Below are 17,745 nucleotides of genomic sequence, written 5' to 3'. Positions count from 1 at the left end.
TTGTTCGTCTATTCATATCTTTTTGGAGAAGTATCAGAATATAAACAAATAAAATCCAATGTATACTAGTTTGAATCCTGAATATTATGTCTTTTGAAATATATTATTACCTATCTCTTTTCGCATGATCGTAAAAGTGCTTTGGGACATGGATATATAACAATTTTCCAAGTTTTTAAATGAAAGGAGGTATTCATACCTGAAAAATTTGTAATATCTAGAATGGATAAAACCTCATTTAATCCCTATATTTTGAGATTAGTATCCGTATACTCCCTAAATTTTTAAAAATATCTCAAAACATCGCTGACATTAAATTATTAGCAACTTTCCTCTTACTTATTGTTGCTTTTGGCTTAATTTTTACAATATTACCCTCTTACAATAATTTTTTTTGGGCATTAGTAAAAAGAAAAAAATTAATTATCAATTTAATCTCAAAAAATAAAATAGAAACAAAATTAATATATGTTACTTTTTTGGAACACACTGCTGAGGAGTTAATATATTAATTTTTTTAATAATGTCCAAAAAAATAGGTAATTTAATTATTTTTACAATAAAATTTTTTTGGACACATGTAAGCTTTCACAAAAAGTAATAAATATTCTTTTTGTTTTTATTTTATTTTTGGGGTTAAATTGATAATTTAATTTTTTCTTTTTATTAATTTCATAAAAAGAAACATTATTATAAGAGAGTAATATTGTAAAAACAAGTCAAAAGAAACAAAAAGTAACAGAAGGGATGTCAATAATTTAATAGTATGGATGTTTTGAGGTATTTTAAAAAATATAAGGACTAAATGGGCACTAATCTTAAAATATAGGGATGAAACAAACTTTTACCCATCTAGAATTAATTATGCATGTATTCACGTGAGGGATGTAGTTAATTAAGATTTTGATGAGGCACATTTAAAATTGAACATGATCATGCGCGACTGCAAACATAGCAATCACCCATTTGAGGGGTTGTACTCTAGGCCTCAACCTTCAAATAGAAACTTGCCACGCGCTTAGTCGTGCTCTATAAGGTGTACAACTGCATGGACCTGATTACATCTCATTGAAAGTATAATACAATTTTGCATATTTAGATAGCAATATAAAACAACCCAAATATGATATTTATTAATAATAAATTTACTTGTTATGATTGCCCTGGTCAAAGACTTCTCTGTGAGATTTCATATGTTGAAAACAATGTAAGATAATTTCATTATCAATACAATCAAAAACATCTTTTTCAATATATACAACTAAGTTATCACTAAATTTGTTCTTACAATCTTGTAATAATGGCAAAAATATTCATATAATGAAGATAAAGTGAAAATATGAATACATGACAAAATTAGAGATTTTGAAACTAAATAAAAGATCAATCGGAAAATTGAAAATTAAAAATTAGCTAAACTTACGACTTAGGAATCAATGTTGAAGACTAAATAATTGAAGGAACATACTTTTGATTTATGGGAAATCCATACATAGAGACACATGCACTGCCCTAATGGACTATTCCACTACCGCTGTGCCAACAAACAAATAAAGTTTTTTGTTTTATTCAAAACACTGAAAAGAGACGAGAAAAAAAAAAGAGTAACGTAAATCTCTTTTGTTTTATTTAATTTTTTTATTTTAGTTAGTATCTATTATTTTTTCTTTATTAAAGTTTCTAAATGTTTTAATAGTTAATCAAATTATTAAGAATTAAACATTTAAAATAGGGGCCACATGGAATTTTTTAAAATTACTTGGGGCACTTTCATTATTTTATAATTGAACTGGAGTACTTCTTAAATAAAAAATAAAAAATATTTTGTTTAAAATCACTATAAAAAAAAAATTAAAAGTGAGTCTCGTGCCCCAGCCGATCCTAGACTGGATCCGTCCATAGTTGATGAGACTTTTTAAGGCACAAACAATTTTTTCCCTCTCTTATGACTTATCTATTCACCTTTGAAGAATGATGAATGATAAATGATAAAATTAGATAGACACATTCATGAGTCTCTGACTATTTGTGCTATTTATAAATGGATTAATCTCTCAAGCACATATTTTTGGGTCAAAAAAAAAATTTGATACGTTCTACTAGAATTTTCTTTTCAAAGTTAAAATATTTTTGTTGAATAATAATGGGTCAGGCGTAGGACTATGTTACTTTCTCCAGGGGTGATCTCTTTGGCCATTAGAGTGATTTGCTAAGTTGAAGAAGCTCTGAGTTGTGGAATTTCCGACTCAAAATAAAGCAGGAATCCTTAAGGAATTGCTGCTCTGAGAGATGTTCTAAGCCTCCCATTGAAGTTTATATGAGAGATACAAATTCTCCAAGGCAATTATATATCTACTTCTTAAAGGATTATGGAGAGGACTTTAGGTCAAAGGACAAATAGGGACAAAAGTCTTAGCTTTTTTTGGCGGATTGCGTACTTAAATAGGGACAATAAGTGAATTTAATATTTTGAGCATATTTAGATAATAAACATTGGCCATTTAAGGTTTTACAGAAATTTATGCTGACATGGGGTTATTGAAAATTTTTTAATTATCAATACCAAATGAGTTTAATTTGAAATTTTTATATATTATACTAGACATCCAAAGGAATCTTTTGAAACTTGTTCAAACAAAATCATATAAGAAATCAATTTATAATGATTTTATGAATTCAAGTCTATTACACTGAAAATTTTAAATTTCAGCAGAATGTATGAGTTACAAAACTGTTTTACCATATTTAAACTTCTTCAAAAATCATGAAATTTTGAGAATTGTGTCCTATACATGTCTAGTATGTTTTTGGAAAGTTTCATGATTTTATGGTTAAAGGATAAATTGTTTTGAATTTTTTAATTAAGGGTATAGCAAAAGGTTGTTTGACGGGTTTCTTGAGGTTTAAAATGAAAATTGTTTTCAATTGTTTTAAATGGAATCAAGCTATGACAATTTTATTATTGAGAACCTATATGTTAGCATACTCTTGTAAATTTTGAGATTTTTTGGATGAATGAATAATTTATTAAAATTCATAGACTGTTAAAATTGAGAAGGAAAATGTAATAGAAGAATCAAGGCAATAAATTCCAAGGAAAATTCATTTGAGACTTATGCTCCTCAAAATTATTTCAATCAGAAAAAGAAATTGTATTTTATTTAGAAAAATTGGGCAATATGTTAGCCTACATAGCAATTAAGCTCAAGGAATGGAGACAATAAAATCCTCCAAAAGCCCATTTGGCTAAAGGAGATGACTTTATTATTGTGATTGTATTCGAGATAAGCATGGTGAGGGAAGGAGAAGAATTTATTTTCCTTTATAACTTCTGGTCTACAACATCCTTAAGCAAAGAAATTAGACTTACTTTTGAGAAAATCCTTATATTGAGTAAAATATGTCATGTTTATAGAATACGATACTATTTGAATTATGTCTTTGTACTTAGCAAGATATTGATAAAAATGTCCTTTCGAGAGTGACACAATTATATTGTCGATAATGGGATATTGTCCTAATTCTTCAAGTTTATAATTCTTAATATTATTAAAGTTGAAAGAAGAATCATCTTAACTTGTGTTATTGACTCTGTAGCATGAGAGACATGGTTATGTGAATTTTTCTTGTATTAAGAAAATGAGAGAACTTGGTATACTGTCTAATTTAAGCTTGTCAAATGACCAATGTAATATGTGTATGGAATCAAAATCTACGAAAAAGACATGTAAATCAATTCTGAGTAGAGAAACTGAATTTCTCAGTTTAGCTCACAATGGTATTGCTAATTTAAAATAAATCATGAATTGAGGAGGTAAATATGATTAAAGCGTATTCAATTCTTATTGTGAGAATCATGGTACCATCGATAAAGTGACACCTCCTTATTCACCTTAATTAATTAATGTAAGTAGAAGGAAAATAGAACATTGAACAACATGGTAAATACCATGGTACTAAGTTCTGGAGCACTGTTGCAATTGTGGGGAAAGCTATGTTGTTAACTTGTCACATTTAGGATAGACTATTAAGTAAAAAAAAAAAAAAATAGAAAAGACACCTTATAGGTTATAGAGAGGTTGTAACATTAATTTATCAAACCTCAAAATATGGAGGTGCCTAGCGAAGTTTCTTATACTAATCCCAAAAGGACTAGGTTAGAACCTTAAATTGTTGACTGTTTTTTTATAGAGCATGCCCAAAATAGCGTTATTTATAGATTCATAGTACTTCAAAATAAAGGACATTTGTTAGAGTGTAATTTATGCACTAGTTTTGCATTGTTTACTTCCTTTAATATCGATGTTTTGCACTTAATAATAGTGGTTTACTTGTGTTTTATTTTTGTAGGTGTAATTTTATTGATTGGTGCTAAAATTGAGCTACAAGATGATGTTTGAGGATGATTATTTTTCCTAGAGAAATTATGAGCTTCAGAAGAACTTTATTGATAAAGTTTTGGCGCACGCTGTAAACTAAGGACCTGCAGTTTTTATTTTAACGTGTTTTGTCTTTTTTGTAATTTTTGTAATTTTTGTAATTACGAATTTAATATTTAGATAATATTTTAGATATTAGTATTTTATTTTAAAAAGAACTCTAGAGAAGAAGAGAGAAAAGGGAATTGAGGGGAGGAATCTATTGTCAAAGGAAAAAAAAAAACTCTATATCTAAATTTTTATCTTCTCTCTATGAAGAACTAAACCTATTATTCTAGTTGAAGGTTAATAAAGTTTTGATTCATCATTACTGTGAGATCTTTCTTATGCTTTAATTGTTTTATTACTTTTTGGGTATTTGTTTATTCTCTAAATTAATTTCATGATTATGTTTGTTAATTAGATAATTGGCCACTATTTAATTATCAACTTAATCTATTGTCAATTAAAAGATTCATTGTATGAAGATTTTAATATTTGTGACAAATAGCATAGCAGTGCATTGTGTTATGAGAATGAACAATCTAATTTAAATGAACCATCGTATGTGTTTGTTAATTAGGATTTGGATCTCTCTGGTTTTTCAGGCTGTTAATTGATTAAATCTTATGATCGTATCTAGGGTTGTCTATTGATTAGGGAAATTGTTGAGTGTTAGAAAACGTATATTTATAAAGGAGAAAATCTTCATTTTACACTTCAAATTTTACTAACACCCTTACTTTTATGTATTTAAACTTCTTGTCATTTAATTATGTGTGTTGCATTATAATTAAGTATTTTATGTATTTTAGGGGCATCATAGTTATTTCACAATGAACGAGAGATCAGACGGCAAAACGGACATCACTTTTGAACTCAGGACGGTCGAAAACCTTAGGAGGAGTATAAAATAAAAAATATCACTGTTCACATGTACGGTACTATTCATATGTACGGTACTGTCTACGTTACTGTTTACGACACTGTTCACATAGACGGATCGATGATGTGGCATTGACCGATGATGTGGCATTGACTGATGAGGTGTCACGATCCTGTTGGACTAAAATTCTTATGCACAGTTGATCGATGACGTGGCAGCATATCAGTGGACCAAAAATCTCACGTACGGTACATGCATTACACAGGATTATTTTCAACCAAACCGCATCACTGTTCAAGCCGGGTCAAACCGTGTTACTGTTCACCCATGTGATCAAACCGCGTACTGTTGACTGATGACATGGCGCAATCCTAAGCGTCCGAAATATTTTCGATCCGATGGCCATGATTTACTCAATGTATTTATAAAAAAGGGGCTCTTCTCCCCTAATTTGATATCTTGGAATCTATTTTTGGACTCTATTTTCTATAATTCCTTCTCCATCTTATATTTTCTACGTATTTTAATAAATTCTCATTTTGCCCCTAGTTCAATTATGAGTAGTTAATTTTCTTTCAAGCTTGGGTTGAAGGTGAAGTCTCAACATGTGTCATGGGCTTTATTTGGTAAATTTATTTTCTTTTCCCCTCTAATTTTTGTGGATAATTTGACTTTTCGTCGACAAATAATAATAATCTGGTCTAGATACCGCCCTGGTTACACCGGCTCTCTAGTACAAGGTTATTATTATTTGGCACGATAAGCCCTTAGCACCATATTGATTAGAGTGTGATTAATGAGGTGTGGATTCCCCCCTCATGATTTAATTGGTATTAATAAGAAATATTTAGCCCATGGTGCATGTTGATACGGATCCAGATACCCAAGTACGTTATCTCAATAGATTTCTCTTCAATTTATTCTCGTCATTTCAATTCCAATTTTATGATAATCTAAGTCACTTTCACCACAAATCCAACCACCCTCATACAAAACTAATTCTACATATAATTAAAATTCACCTCCTCGTAGGATCGACACTCGTCACCATTCATCTATTCTACAATAGATTCGTGCACTTGCGAGTTCAATAAAATTTACACAACAGAAATAACCAATGGTCGTACCTTGGTTATCGACTAATTAAGGAGAGATTGGCTATTAGAGGGTCTTAGTAGCTATAACCGGTCTATTCATAAGTAGTAATGATTTATATTTGAATCAATAATCAGTAATCGAATCAAGCTAAGTTAATTCCTTCAACCAGAGTTTTTCCCAATTTTAATTACAATTTTAATTTGCATTCTTATTATTTTAGTTTGATTTTTATTATTGTCAACAATCCCCCCATTTTGCATTTTACATTTTAAAAAGATTTAAATAATTACCGATCTCTGTGGACACGACCCTGCTCAATCACTATACACAATTTATTTAGAATAGGTATTTATTTTTGCTGGCTTCGATAACCATCAAATTTTGGCGTCGTTGCCGGGGATATTATCAGTGCCAGGGACATCCATTGAGGCAGATATCATCACTAAGTCCAAGATTACTAAATTGTTTTATTCTATTTTCTTAAGAAAGCTGACAGTCATTTATTTACCCTTAAAAGAGTCAATCAAATGATCCTCTTAAGCACTCAGACACTCAATATAAGAGAGGTAAAAAAATGAAAATGACTATTAGTTTTGATGGGGACTTCTATGTTTTTCTTATTGAGAATAATCTTTAAACTTTCAAAAAAACTATGCCTTCACAAGATGCACTAGATGGAAAGAGGCAATCAATAGTGAGTTGGATTTCATCATGAGCAATCATGTATGGGAATAAGTTGTTTTGCCTTTACAAAACTTAGTGGGTGCATATGGAATTTTCAAAGAGAATTGAGAGTAGATGGATCATTTATAAATATAAGGCAAGATTAATTGCCAAATGACTTTCATAAAAGAAAGATATAGATTATTCTGATACTTATGCTCTTATGGTGAGAATTGCATCTATCAGAGTTTTGATTTCATTAGTTATTATTCATAATTTACATGCTTATTAAATGGATGTGAAAACTACTTTTCTAAAAGTAAACTTGGATGTAAAAATCTACATAATTCAAGTAGAGAATTGTGTAGTTTCAAGTAATATGCAAAAGGCATGCAAATTGGTTAAGTCATTATATGGCTAATAAGCACCAAAACAATGCCATAAAAAGTTTGATAAAGTATTAGTATCAAATGAAATGCAAATTAGACTAAGAGAATGCTTACTCATAACTTTAATTTGAAGAATATAAGAGAATTAGATATTACATTAGGCATCAAAATCACTAAGACTTATAATCATCTTATATTGTCACATGAACACTATGTTGAGAAGTTTAGGTATTGTGATGGGAAATCAGTCACTACAACGAATGATGCAAGTACCCACCTTAAGAAAAATGTAGAACATAGTGTTGATAAATTATTATATGTCCAAATCATTGGTTACCTAATATAGTTCATGAATAATGCAAGTCAACGTTACATACAAAATAGGCAAATTGAGTAGTTATGCTTAAAATCCTAGTAAAGATCATTTCAATGTCATAAATAAACTTGTAAAACCATTGATATCGAACTTAACTATAATAGCTCTCTACCAAACTTAACTACAATAGCTCGCCATCTATGTTAGAAGGCTATAATAACATGAATTCGATGAAAGATGAAATCAAATTTACTAGTGGTAATATATTTACCCTTGATGGAGGAGGTGTTTCTTGGAAATCTTCCAAACAAATGTGTTTAGCTCATTTTACCATGGAGTCCGAGCTAGTTGCTTTAGACAAAGTATATATTGAGATTAAGTGGTTAAGAAACCTCATAACAGACATTTATCCCTATATTTCTACGTGATTGTATTGTAATTGTCACACTGTTATTGCCATGGGCAAAGAGACAAGATATATAATGGCAAAAGCAGATAAATTCATCTAAGGCTTAATATTCTTGATCAACTGCCAGAATCTGGGTTTGTGAACTTAAAATGCCATGTCAGAGTCATGTTTGACTAATTCTCTAACTAAGCTACTAAACATAAAGTTAATGACAATTACATTAAGGGACAAAAGACTTTTGTCTATTAAAAAAAAAATTGTCAGTGATCCTACCAATGTGATTGGAGATCCCATGAGGTAGGTTCATAAGGATAATAACAAGTCACTTGTTGTCTTATGGCACTATAAGTCTATTTATTTAAGTCCTCTTTAAGGTAAGATAGTTGCTTATTGTTAACTCTATGAAATGAGAATTATCAGGGCACTTTTAGGCTTAAATAGATATTATTTACAAAGTAAATGATGTGTTTCTATTGCACTTTTGTTACATTTTACATAAACATTCATTTTAGTTTACTAGCAATAAATTTTGTTTGATTTAGAATAATTTGTGCTTAAATTATGTGCATAATTATAGGTCTTCGAAAGCTCAAGTTTCAAGAAGGAATACTGATGCAATAGGCGTGCAAAAATGGGGGAAAAAACATGGCTACAAAAGAATTGAAACAAATCTGGAACAATGTAGTGTTGTAGCCGTTGCTATAGCAACTATTGCTGTAGCAATCCTGGAACAACGACAAAGAAAATTTCGCGGGGGATACTTGCAAAATCACGATTTGCAATTTCCTAATCTAACTTATGCGCATCATAAGCTTCCGTTTACCCTAATTTTCAATTATAAAAGGGGTACGCATCATATGGAAGAAAGACGGGAAGTAACATTGAAACAAATCAAGAGAAAAAGAAGAAAGAAGCAGAATTCAAGAGAGAACAAATCTACACCATTGAAGAAATCTGCAGAACTATTTGGATTTAATTTTCATCATTCTTTACTTGTTTCCTTACTTATTCTCTGATTGAAACGATGTATTTCATGGCTGATATTTTGCTGTTAGTCTTTCTATTACAATTTATGAACTAAATTTAATTGTAGTTGGGTGACAAACAATCTAAATGGGTTCTTGACTGTTCTTATAAGTTTATGTAAGATTGTTGTAGCCTTTTGCTTTAATAGCTTGTATTACAATCATTATTTCGGCTGAACTCCTATTTAATGGTTCAAGTTAAGATAGGGCCATAAAAGGACATATCTTAGTGGAAATTATTAGAGTAATATTTGATCTTAATTTAAGTTTCCTAGATTGAGTTTAACTTGAGTCCCAAAAGGGCCACATTTGAGTTAAGATTTGTGACGAACTAAATAGTTTTGCCTTTAGATACAAAATTTAGTGGGTGCAGATGGAATTTTCAAAGAGAATTGAATGTAGATGGATTTTTTATAAATATAAGGCAAGATTAGTTGTCAAATGATTCTCATAAAAGAAAGACATAGATTATTTTGATACTTATTCTCTTGTGGTGAGAATTGCATATACCAGAGTTTTGATTTCATTGTTACAATTCATAATTTACATGCTTATTTGATGGATGTGAAAACTGTTTTTCTAAAAGTAAACTTGGATGTAAAAATCTACATAATTCAAGTAGAGGATCGTGTAGTTTCAAGTAATAAGTAAAAAAGCACGCAAATTGGTTAAATCATTATATGGCTTAAAATAAGCACCAAAATAGTGCCATGAAAAGTTTGATAAAGTATTAGTGTCAAATGAAATGCAAATGAGACTAAGAGAATGCTTGCTTATAAATTTAATTTGAGAATATAAGAGAAGTAGATATTACATTAGGCATAAAAAATCACTAAGACTTATAATAGTCTCATATTGTCACAGGAACACTATGTTGAGAAGGTTTAGGTATTATGATGGGAAATTAGTCACTACACCATGATGCAAGTACCCACCTAAAGAAAAATGTAGAACATAGTGTTGATAAGTTATGATATGTCTAAAGCATTGGTTATCTAATATACTTCATGAATAATGCAAGTCAACATTACATATGATATAGGTAGATTGAGTAGTTATGCTTAAAATCCTAGTAAAGATCGTTTAACTATCATAAATAGACTCCTAAAATATTTGAGAGGCATCATTGAATTCTTGAGCAACTGCTAAAATCTGGGTTTGTGAGTCTAGATTGTGATGTTAGAGTCAAAACTGACTAATTCTCTAACTAAGTTACTAAACATAAATTTAGTGGAAATTACATTAAGGGGCAAAAGACTTCAGTCTATGAAAAAAAAAAGTGTCGGTGATCCTACCAATGTGATTAGAGATCCCATAAGGTAGGTTTATAAGGATAATAACAAGTCACTTGTTGTCTTATGGCACTATAAGTATATTTATTTAAGTACTCTTTAAGGTCAAATAGTTGCCTATTGCAATAATTTAGGTTGAGTAATTGAGCTCCTAATGAATTTAATAGCCTCACATTTTTTGTATAGTGGTGTGTCAAAACTACATGATACACTTATGGAGCTTCACCTATGTGAGTGTGGAATTGGACCGATTCCTATGAGAGTTAGACATGCTTCTCTAAAGCACTCATGAATCTAAGAGCACAAGGCCATTAAAGTACCTAACTGTAGAACAGTGAAAGACTAAAAGATTTTAATGTGAACTTCTAGTCCTCTACCTTACACAAAAGGAATATTGGTTCATAGAAACTATAAGGTTCACCAAGTTCCTATAGGACACAATTAGTTGTTCATTGGCTAGTTCATAGCCCAAAAGGCATTAATTCATACGCATTAAACTCTATGATGAAGGAAATTAAAGTATTTTGAAATATGATTAAATTAAAGTATTTTGAAATGTGATTAAGGAACTCTATTGGTATTTCAAAATACTAATATCACATATTGGAGAAAAATGAAAGCAATCACTTTTATATTTGATTTAAAATTAGACACATATTTGATTTGATTACAACATAAAGTTAGATAAGTTAAATCTAGATGTGATTTGGATCATATTATTTGAATTATTTTATAAGACACATGGACGACTAATTCAAATTAAATAAGAAAAATAGTTGACTAATTCAAATTGAATTAGTAAAAGGGTTATAGAGGGTTTCTCTATATAAAAGAGACATATAAGGCCCTTAACGTGCTACAACCTCTATTATCTCTCCTTCTATCTTATGTCTCCTTCATAATTTTTCTTTTAGTGTTCTACACTGTTGTTTAGAGTACAACTCCACAATAGTGATGTTATTGAATCTTATAGATCAATCCTCAATATTTATATCCTTATTACATTAGAAAATCTTCCTAGAGAATTAGAAATTTGTCTTAAGGACAATATATCGCACAAGCTATGACGAACTTATGATTGTTGCCGAATGAACAATACCATGAATAGTGCTAAGTGAACAATATCGTAAATAGTATTAGGTGAATAGTATCCTTGAACGGTGATGTGAACAATACCCACAGTTCTATTGATGGAGTACTATTCTTTATGTTGAAATTGTTGACTCAGCTAGTTTTGGAATTCAAAAAAGCAATATTGACTTATATTTTGTTTCCACTATTAGGCATTGTCCTAACTGAAACCCCAAGTATTCGGCTATCCTAAGTATTGTTTTAGATCTTGATATTACCTTGTATTGCAGCATTTATTAACATAAATGTGGCGATTTATTATTGTATTTTTTTTTAATTAGGGATGATAAAATCCTCCTTGATATAGGGCTCTCATTTAGGGTGTATTTTGAAAAATTTTTAGGGAATGAGATAGGAAATAGCGGAAAAATATTCCTCAAATTCTTAATTGAGTAGGGCTTGATTTTTATTTAATAATTTTTATCTTATCAATTACAATGTCAATTAATAATTTTTATTTTTATTTTTACCTAATATAAATAGGACCTAACTAAAAGAAAACCCTATAATATAATTCTTATTCAACCTTAAAATGTTGTTATATTTTCTTTTTACTCTTAAGCTCCCGTTCTCTTCAAAATTTTTGCAATTTTGATATCATTTCAAAATATTATTTTAAAATTTTGGAATTTAAATACTTAATAATATGGTGCTAATTTTGTTTAAGTCTATAATTTCTAATTTCCTAAAATTATGTATCCATGCCTCTACAAATTAAGCAAATGGGGAATGTGGTGGGAATGGGGAAATCATTTCCCATATGGGGGATTCTTTATTCCTTACCCACTAAATTTAATGAAGAATGGAGGCAAAATTTTTAATGGGGTGGGGAATGGGTAATTTTTAGTTTCATCCCTTGAGGCTTGGGGTCCCTTCACTTAGATAGAATGTATAAGAGTATTTCCACTTTACACCCCTACCGTTAGTATAAAATTTAGTATATATTTAGTATGTGAGGGCATTTGAGTAATTATATGCTAACTTGATTAAATAGTAAAAGCATTTTGAATTTTTACACTTTGGAAACTAGAACATGTCAGAAACATTATTATGTCCACTAGATAATAACAAAAGCATGTTAGTGTTCAACGGGTTTTACACCAAATAAAAACAATTAATGTTCGTTGGGTAATAACATAAGCATGTTAGTGTTCAAAGGGTTTTACACCAAATCGAAAATAATGATTTGTTTAATTTTTATCTTTACAAATCGGGAAAGCAAATTCATATCACCATTAACACATTAAGCGAATTCGTTGTTGTGACAAACAAGATGTCGGGGAAGCAATCGGAATCAAGTTTGACGGGAACTGATGTAAGAGTTCAAACTGATTCGACAGCCTTGGGTAAACACCGGCGACGACCAAGAACCCACCCACTTGCGATGGACCCGCATGCCAGGTAACTGAAACTTCCCTTTTTTGTTATACTTTTTTTTTCCTTTTTACAGTGTTGGGATGAGTTAAAAGTGAAGCTGAGGCTAAACAATAATGCTAATATGGGTCTGCAAAGTTGGTGCATGTGTTTTTTTTTTTTTCCTTCAAATCATGAAAACCAATGATAAAAATTATTGTTTTAGTTGGTTAATTTCTTTGTTGGATACTTATTTTGAAGGCTGACTCCTACTAGAATTAAGAAATTGGCATGACTAATTTAAGTTGGACTATATGTTTTGGTCTCTAAATTGGAAATATTCATTGCATAAACAGTTGTTAAGTTGGTTAACATCTTGTTGAAGATGGATAGTTCGGGCAAGATTTAGAGCAATAATATGACAAATGCATGAATTTATTTCTTTTTGGGTGGTGATACAAAAAATGATAAGGGTATTTCTCATGAGTTTTGCTGAGATCTTAATATAATTTGGCACCAAATTTGTGAATGATCTACTGCCCAATACATATCTAGAATATTGTTTTACTGACGCAAGGGTATTTTAGTCATTTATTCAGTCAATTATCAATCAACTAAATTTTATACTAACGGTAGGGGTATAAAGTGGAGATACATGTATACATTTTATCTACATAAAGGGACTCAAAACCTTAGGGGATGAAATTGAAAATTACCCAGTGGAGAATAAGGTAGGCCTCCCGACATCATTGTTAGCCCTATGTTTTATCCTTTAATGCAATTTATTAATTTAAAAATACTAGTTACAATGGGGGTTGATAAGATATAAAAAATAAAAAATTAAGGCTGAACTCTTAGGGATGGTAAAAAAATTCGGGCTAAAATCTTAAAGATCTAGAACTACACATTAAAAAATATGGATTCAGATACTGTTAAGTAAATAAGAGCATCAGCTCAACCATGCCATCATCCCCACCCCGGGGTGGATCACCTCAGCCAAATGGTATGAGCAGAACACTGATAATGAGCCTTCTACAAACATGGGCCAACCAGAGACGAATACCAGCCAGAGACATATACCGAGCAGATACCCATCCCCCAAGGAGCGGGAACACGATCTCACGAAATCACGACAGTTGCGCTATGCCCAGAACCGTTGAGGGAAACAAGGTGTCCCACGTTTACCCACAATGTAGCAGTTGAAGTCCCATGAAGGGCTGCTACTACCCGAGAAAGGGGGGCATGAAGAGTGAACAGAAACGTGGGACAACGGCTATAAAAGAGGAAGAAACCAATGAAGAATGGAGAGAAAAAATGGGAGAGGGGGAAAACTCTGCCAAATTTAAATCAAATTACTTTCTATACAAACTGTGAGAAAATTATAAGCAATTATCAAGTCTAAATTGCACCGTTTTCCCATAAACACCTTGTGCTAACTTAGGCATTGGAGGGTTTACGCCGGTAAAACTACTGGCATCTCTAATCCACTTTTTTACCAGCGTCTCTGATCCACTTTTGTGAACGCAGGTTTAGTAGGAGAAGGAATGGCGATTCCAACTCCAATGACTTAAGCGATCGGTCAAGCAAGAAGAAGTTGACATCTTCTCTACCGACCACATAAGCGTTGGTGTAAAGATCTGGTCGGGCAAAGGGCGAGCAGATTTCAGCATCAACATTTTGGCGCCGTCTGTGGGGAGCTGGATAAAAAGCTACTACCAAACCAGTAGTCATCAGAGGAAGCACACGAATAATCGATTATGGATGTTTCAAGGAAGGGTGCCTTAGGGGATGACAATGAAACTGTTGAGACAATCACTCTCCGGGAGATTGCGAATGAAGCTCGAGAGAGGATGATGCAAGATCAGCTGGAGCGGATGGAGAAGCAAATGGAGACTCTCACGGCCATATTGCATGAGCTGAGGGATGAACGAAGAAGGGACTGTGAAACCACCGTGTGGAGAGATGAAGTTGTGGCAGAACCCAACCTCCGGAGGTATAGAGTCGAGGAAATCCCTCCACCGGTAGACCAATCCTATGGGGCACATCCCCATAGAAGTACTTGTCAGATTCCAGGGAAGTGCGTAGACGAAGGGAGAGACCAACCTTGCTCCAGACGAGTACTGGAAATTGATGGCCGAGGAGCCAATATTGATAAAGGAGAGCTCAGACAACGGTTGCAAAACGCCAAGCAGGAGCGAGATCAGATAGCTGTGCGCGATCCTGACCGTGCTGTAGAATTAGAAAGTGAGGTGCACAGATTGGCGCAGGTGATGGATGAGATTTAGGGCAAGAGAAAGCCCCCGAGTTCGAGGATAATGCTAGATGAAGAATCTCTGTTATCAGCTGAGATCATGGGTACTGTGATCCCAAGAGATTTCCGCTTTCCCGACCTCAAATACTCCGGGCGAAGTGACTCGCTGGTGCATATTGAACGTTTCAACGATATGATGGGTGTACAGGGGCTAACACCAGCTCAGAGATGCAGGGTGTTCCCATTGACACTAGAGGGACGAGCCCGAGAATGGTACCGCAAGCTGCCACAAGAAAGTATAAAAGGATACGAGCCGATATGCCAAGAGTTGGCCGAGCAATTCCGAGGAGTAGTGGCCCCAGAGGACGATATAATGGAACTGATGGGGATGAAGCAGGAGAAACATGAATCCCTCCAAGATTTTGTAAAATGATACCACCGGGCCGTGCTTGATTTTGGAGTTTTCAATCACCCGCAGGCATTGAGGGGATTAAAAGAGGGCGTGAGGATAGGCCGATTGTGGTATAACTTGAGAAGTCCCCTGGTGCAGAATTATTCGACGGGGTATAAGCAGGCGATGAAGATATAGAAATCGAAAAGGAAAGATCGGCGAGAATAAAGAGTGAACAGTTGGAGGAGCTGAGACGAAATGAAAGGAGAACCCCGAGCGGGAGCGGGTCGGGAAAGCGAGCTGGGGAATCCTCAGTGATGGACGCAATATCAGCTCGGTCTCGCCCTCAACCCATAGTTCAAAGACCGCAACAGTTCCAACACAGCCGAGCTCAGCCTCCACGCCCCTCATTCCCGGAGCGGCAACGAGAATTCCGGCAGTTGGCTACCCATCCTTATCACAACGTCCCCAGGGCACTACATACAGCCAACTCCAGAGCTGGACGACCAGGTCAGCTACATACAATATCAGCTTGGGACAATATCCATGATAGCCGAGCAGTTCAACTAATCGACCAAAGCCTGGCGTATAGACAATACACCCCATTAAAAATCCCTATAGAGGAGTTGTACGAGAGGATCGAGGGACGAGGCCTGTTGTACCCTCTAGCCCCTATAACAAAACCTGCTCATCGACGTGATAAGAGCAGATTTTACAAATTCCACGACACTCATGGTCACACTATCAGCCAATGTCGTGACCTAAAGATTCAGGTGGAGGATTTGGTGAGGAACCGATACCTGGATGAATATGTAGATGGAGTGTCCCCCATTATTGAATCACAGTACACGCGGGATGAAGGAGTTGAGATGAGCCTGGAACGTGAACAGCCAACTATCCGTGTGATATCAAGAGAGTCAACATTGGCTGGGGATTCGAACAGGGCACAGAAGAACTATGAGAGATACGCCATGACCAGCAAAGAGGTGTTTTTCAATTTGCGAGCAGCCAAAAGGGCGAAAATGAGGCAAGTTCCCATTATGTGGACAGATGACGACGAATAGGGTATTTTATATCCTCATGAGGATGCACTGGTGATTAAGGCAATGGTGGCTGGTACAGAATTACAGCGAATACTGGTGGACACGGGCAGCTCGGTTGACATACTATTTAAGTCGGCCCTAGATGATATGGGAATTTCAGACTTAAAACTGAAACGGACGAATACATCCTTGAAGGGATTTGGAGGAGGACGGTTAACTCCCATGGGGATCTTCGAGCTCCCGATTACTGTAGGGTCAAAGCCGTTTGAAAGAACAGTGATGCTGGACTTTGTCGTGGTAGAAGAAAGAAGCCCTTACCAGATGATATTGGGACGACTTTTCATGAGACTAAGTCAATGCGTTATATCCACGCATTACCTGGCATTGAAGTACAGAGTAAATGGAGTTGTTGGCATGGTAAAAGGTGACCAGAGAATGGCGAGGAGCTGTTACGCTACAGCGGCCAAGGAGACACTACAGGTTACCACCTTGGATAGCCGAGGAGATTCTAAAAAGGGCCGCCAGGAGCCAGTGGAGAAACTGGAGGAGGTTTTGGTGAGCAAGAATAACCCGAGCAGAGTAGTAAGGATCGGGTCATGATTGGGAGAGACAATAAAAGACGAGCTGATAAAATACCTACAATCTCATGCGGACATATTTGCCTGGTCGCATGAAGACATGCCTGGAATTGATCGCGAGGTCGCTTGCCACAAATTGGCAATCAGGAAAAGGGTAAGGCTGGTGAGACAGAAAAGGAAGTGCTTTAACTAAGAAATGTACGAGGCCATAAACGCCGAGGTGGAGAAACTGTTGAAAGCAAGATTAATAAGGGAGGCCAAATACCCGAAATGGATTTCCAATGTAGTGCTAGTAAAGAAGGCCAATGGGAAATGGAGAATGTGTGTGGATTTCACAGACCTCAACAAGGCCTGCCCAAAGGATAGCTTTCCCCTACCTAAAATAGATCAATTAGTGGACTCAACGGCGGGTCACAGTCTGCTCAGCTTCATGGATGCCTTTTCAGGATACAACCAGATACCCATGGACAAGCATGATGAGGAGAGCACCGCCTTTATAACT

The 17,745-nt window shown here is 34.0% G+C and overlaps 1 protein-coding gene across 1 annotated transcript; it reads left to right on the top strand.

The window, feature by feature from the left end:
• The first annotated feature begins 15,295 nt into the window (after positions 1–15,295).
• On the top strand, positions 15,296–16,686 carry LOC127900560 (uncharacterized). Its single transcript, XM_052435710.1, has 2 exons — positions 15,296–15,527; positions 15,806–16,686. The coding sequence occupies exons 1-2, from the start codon at positions 15,296–15,298 to the stop codon at positions 16,684–16,686; spliced, it is 1,113 nt and encodes a 370-aa protein (XP_052291670.1).
• The last annotated feature ends 1,059 nt before the right edge of the window (positions 16,687–17,745 follow it).

The sequence above is a fragment of the Citrus sinensis genome, chromosome 3 (genome assembly GCF_022201045.2).
Source record: "Citrus sinensis cultivar Valencia sweet orange chromosome 3, DVS_A1.0, whole genome shotgun sequence".
NCBI classification, from domain to species: Eukaryota; Viridiplantae; Streptophyta; class Magnoliopsida; order Sapindales; family Rutaceae; genus Citrus; species Citrus sinensis.
The sequence above is the reverse complement of the archived record's forward strand: the minus strand, read 5'-3'. Positions and strand labels throughout refer to the sequence as shown.

What these genes read in the sequence shown, in the direction of transcription:
- LOC127900560 (XM_052435710.1), top strand. Translation starts at nt 15,296, where the DNA reads ATGCTAGATGAAGAATCTCTGTTATCAGCTGAGATCATGGGTACTGTG. An exon ending in CCGCAAGCTGCCACAAGAAA is followed by an intron (nt 15,528 to 15,805) that starts GTATAAAAGGAT and finishes GGGTATAAGCAG; the next exon opens with GCGATGAAGATATAGAAATC.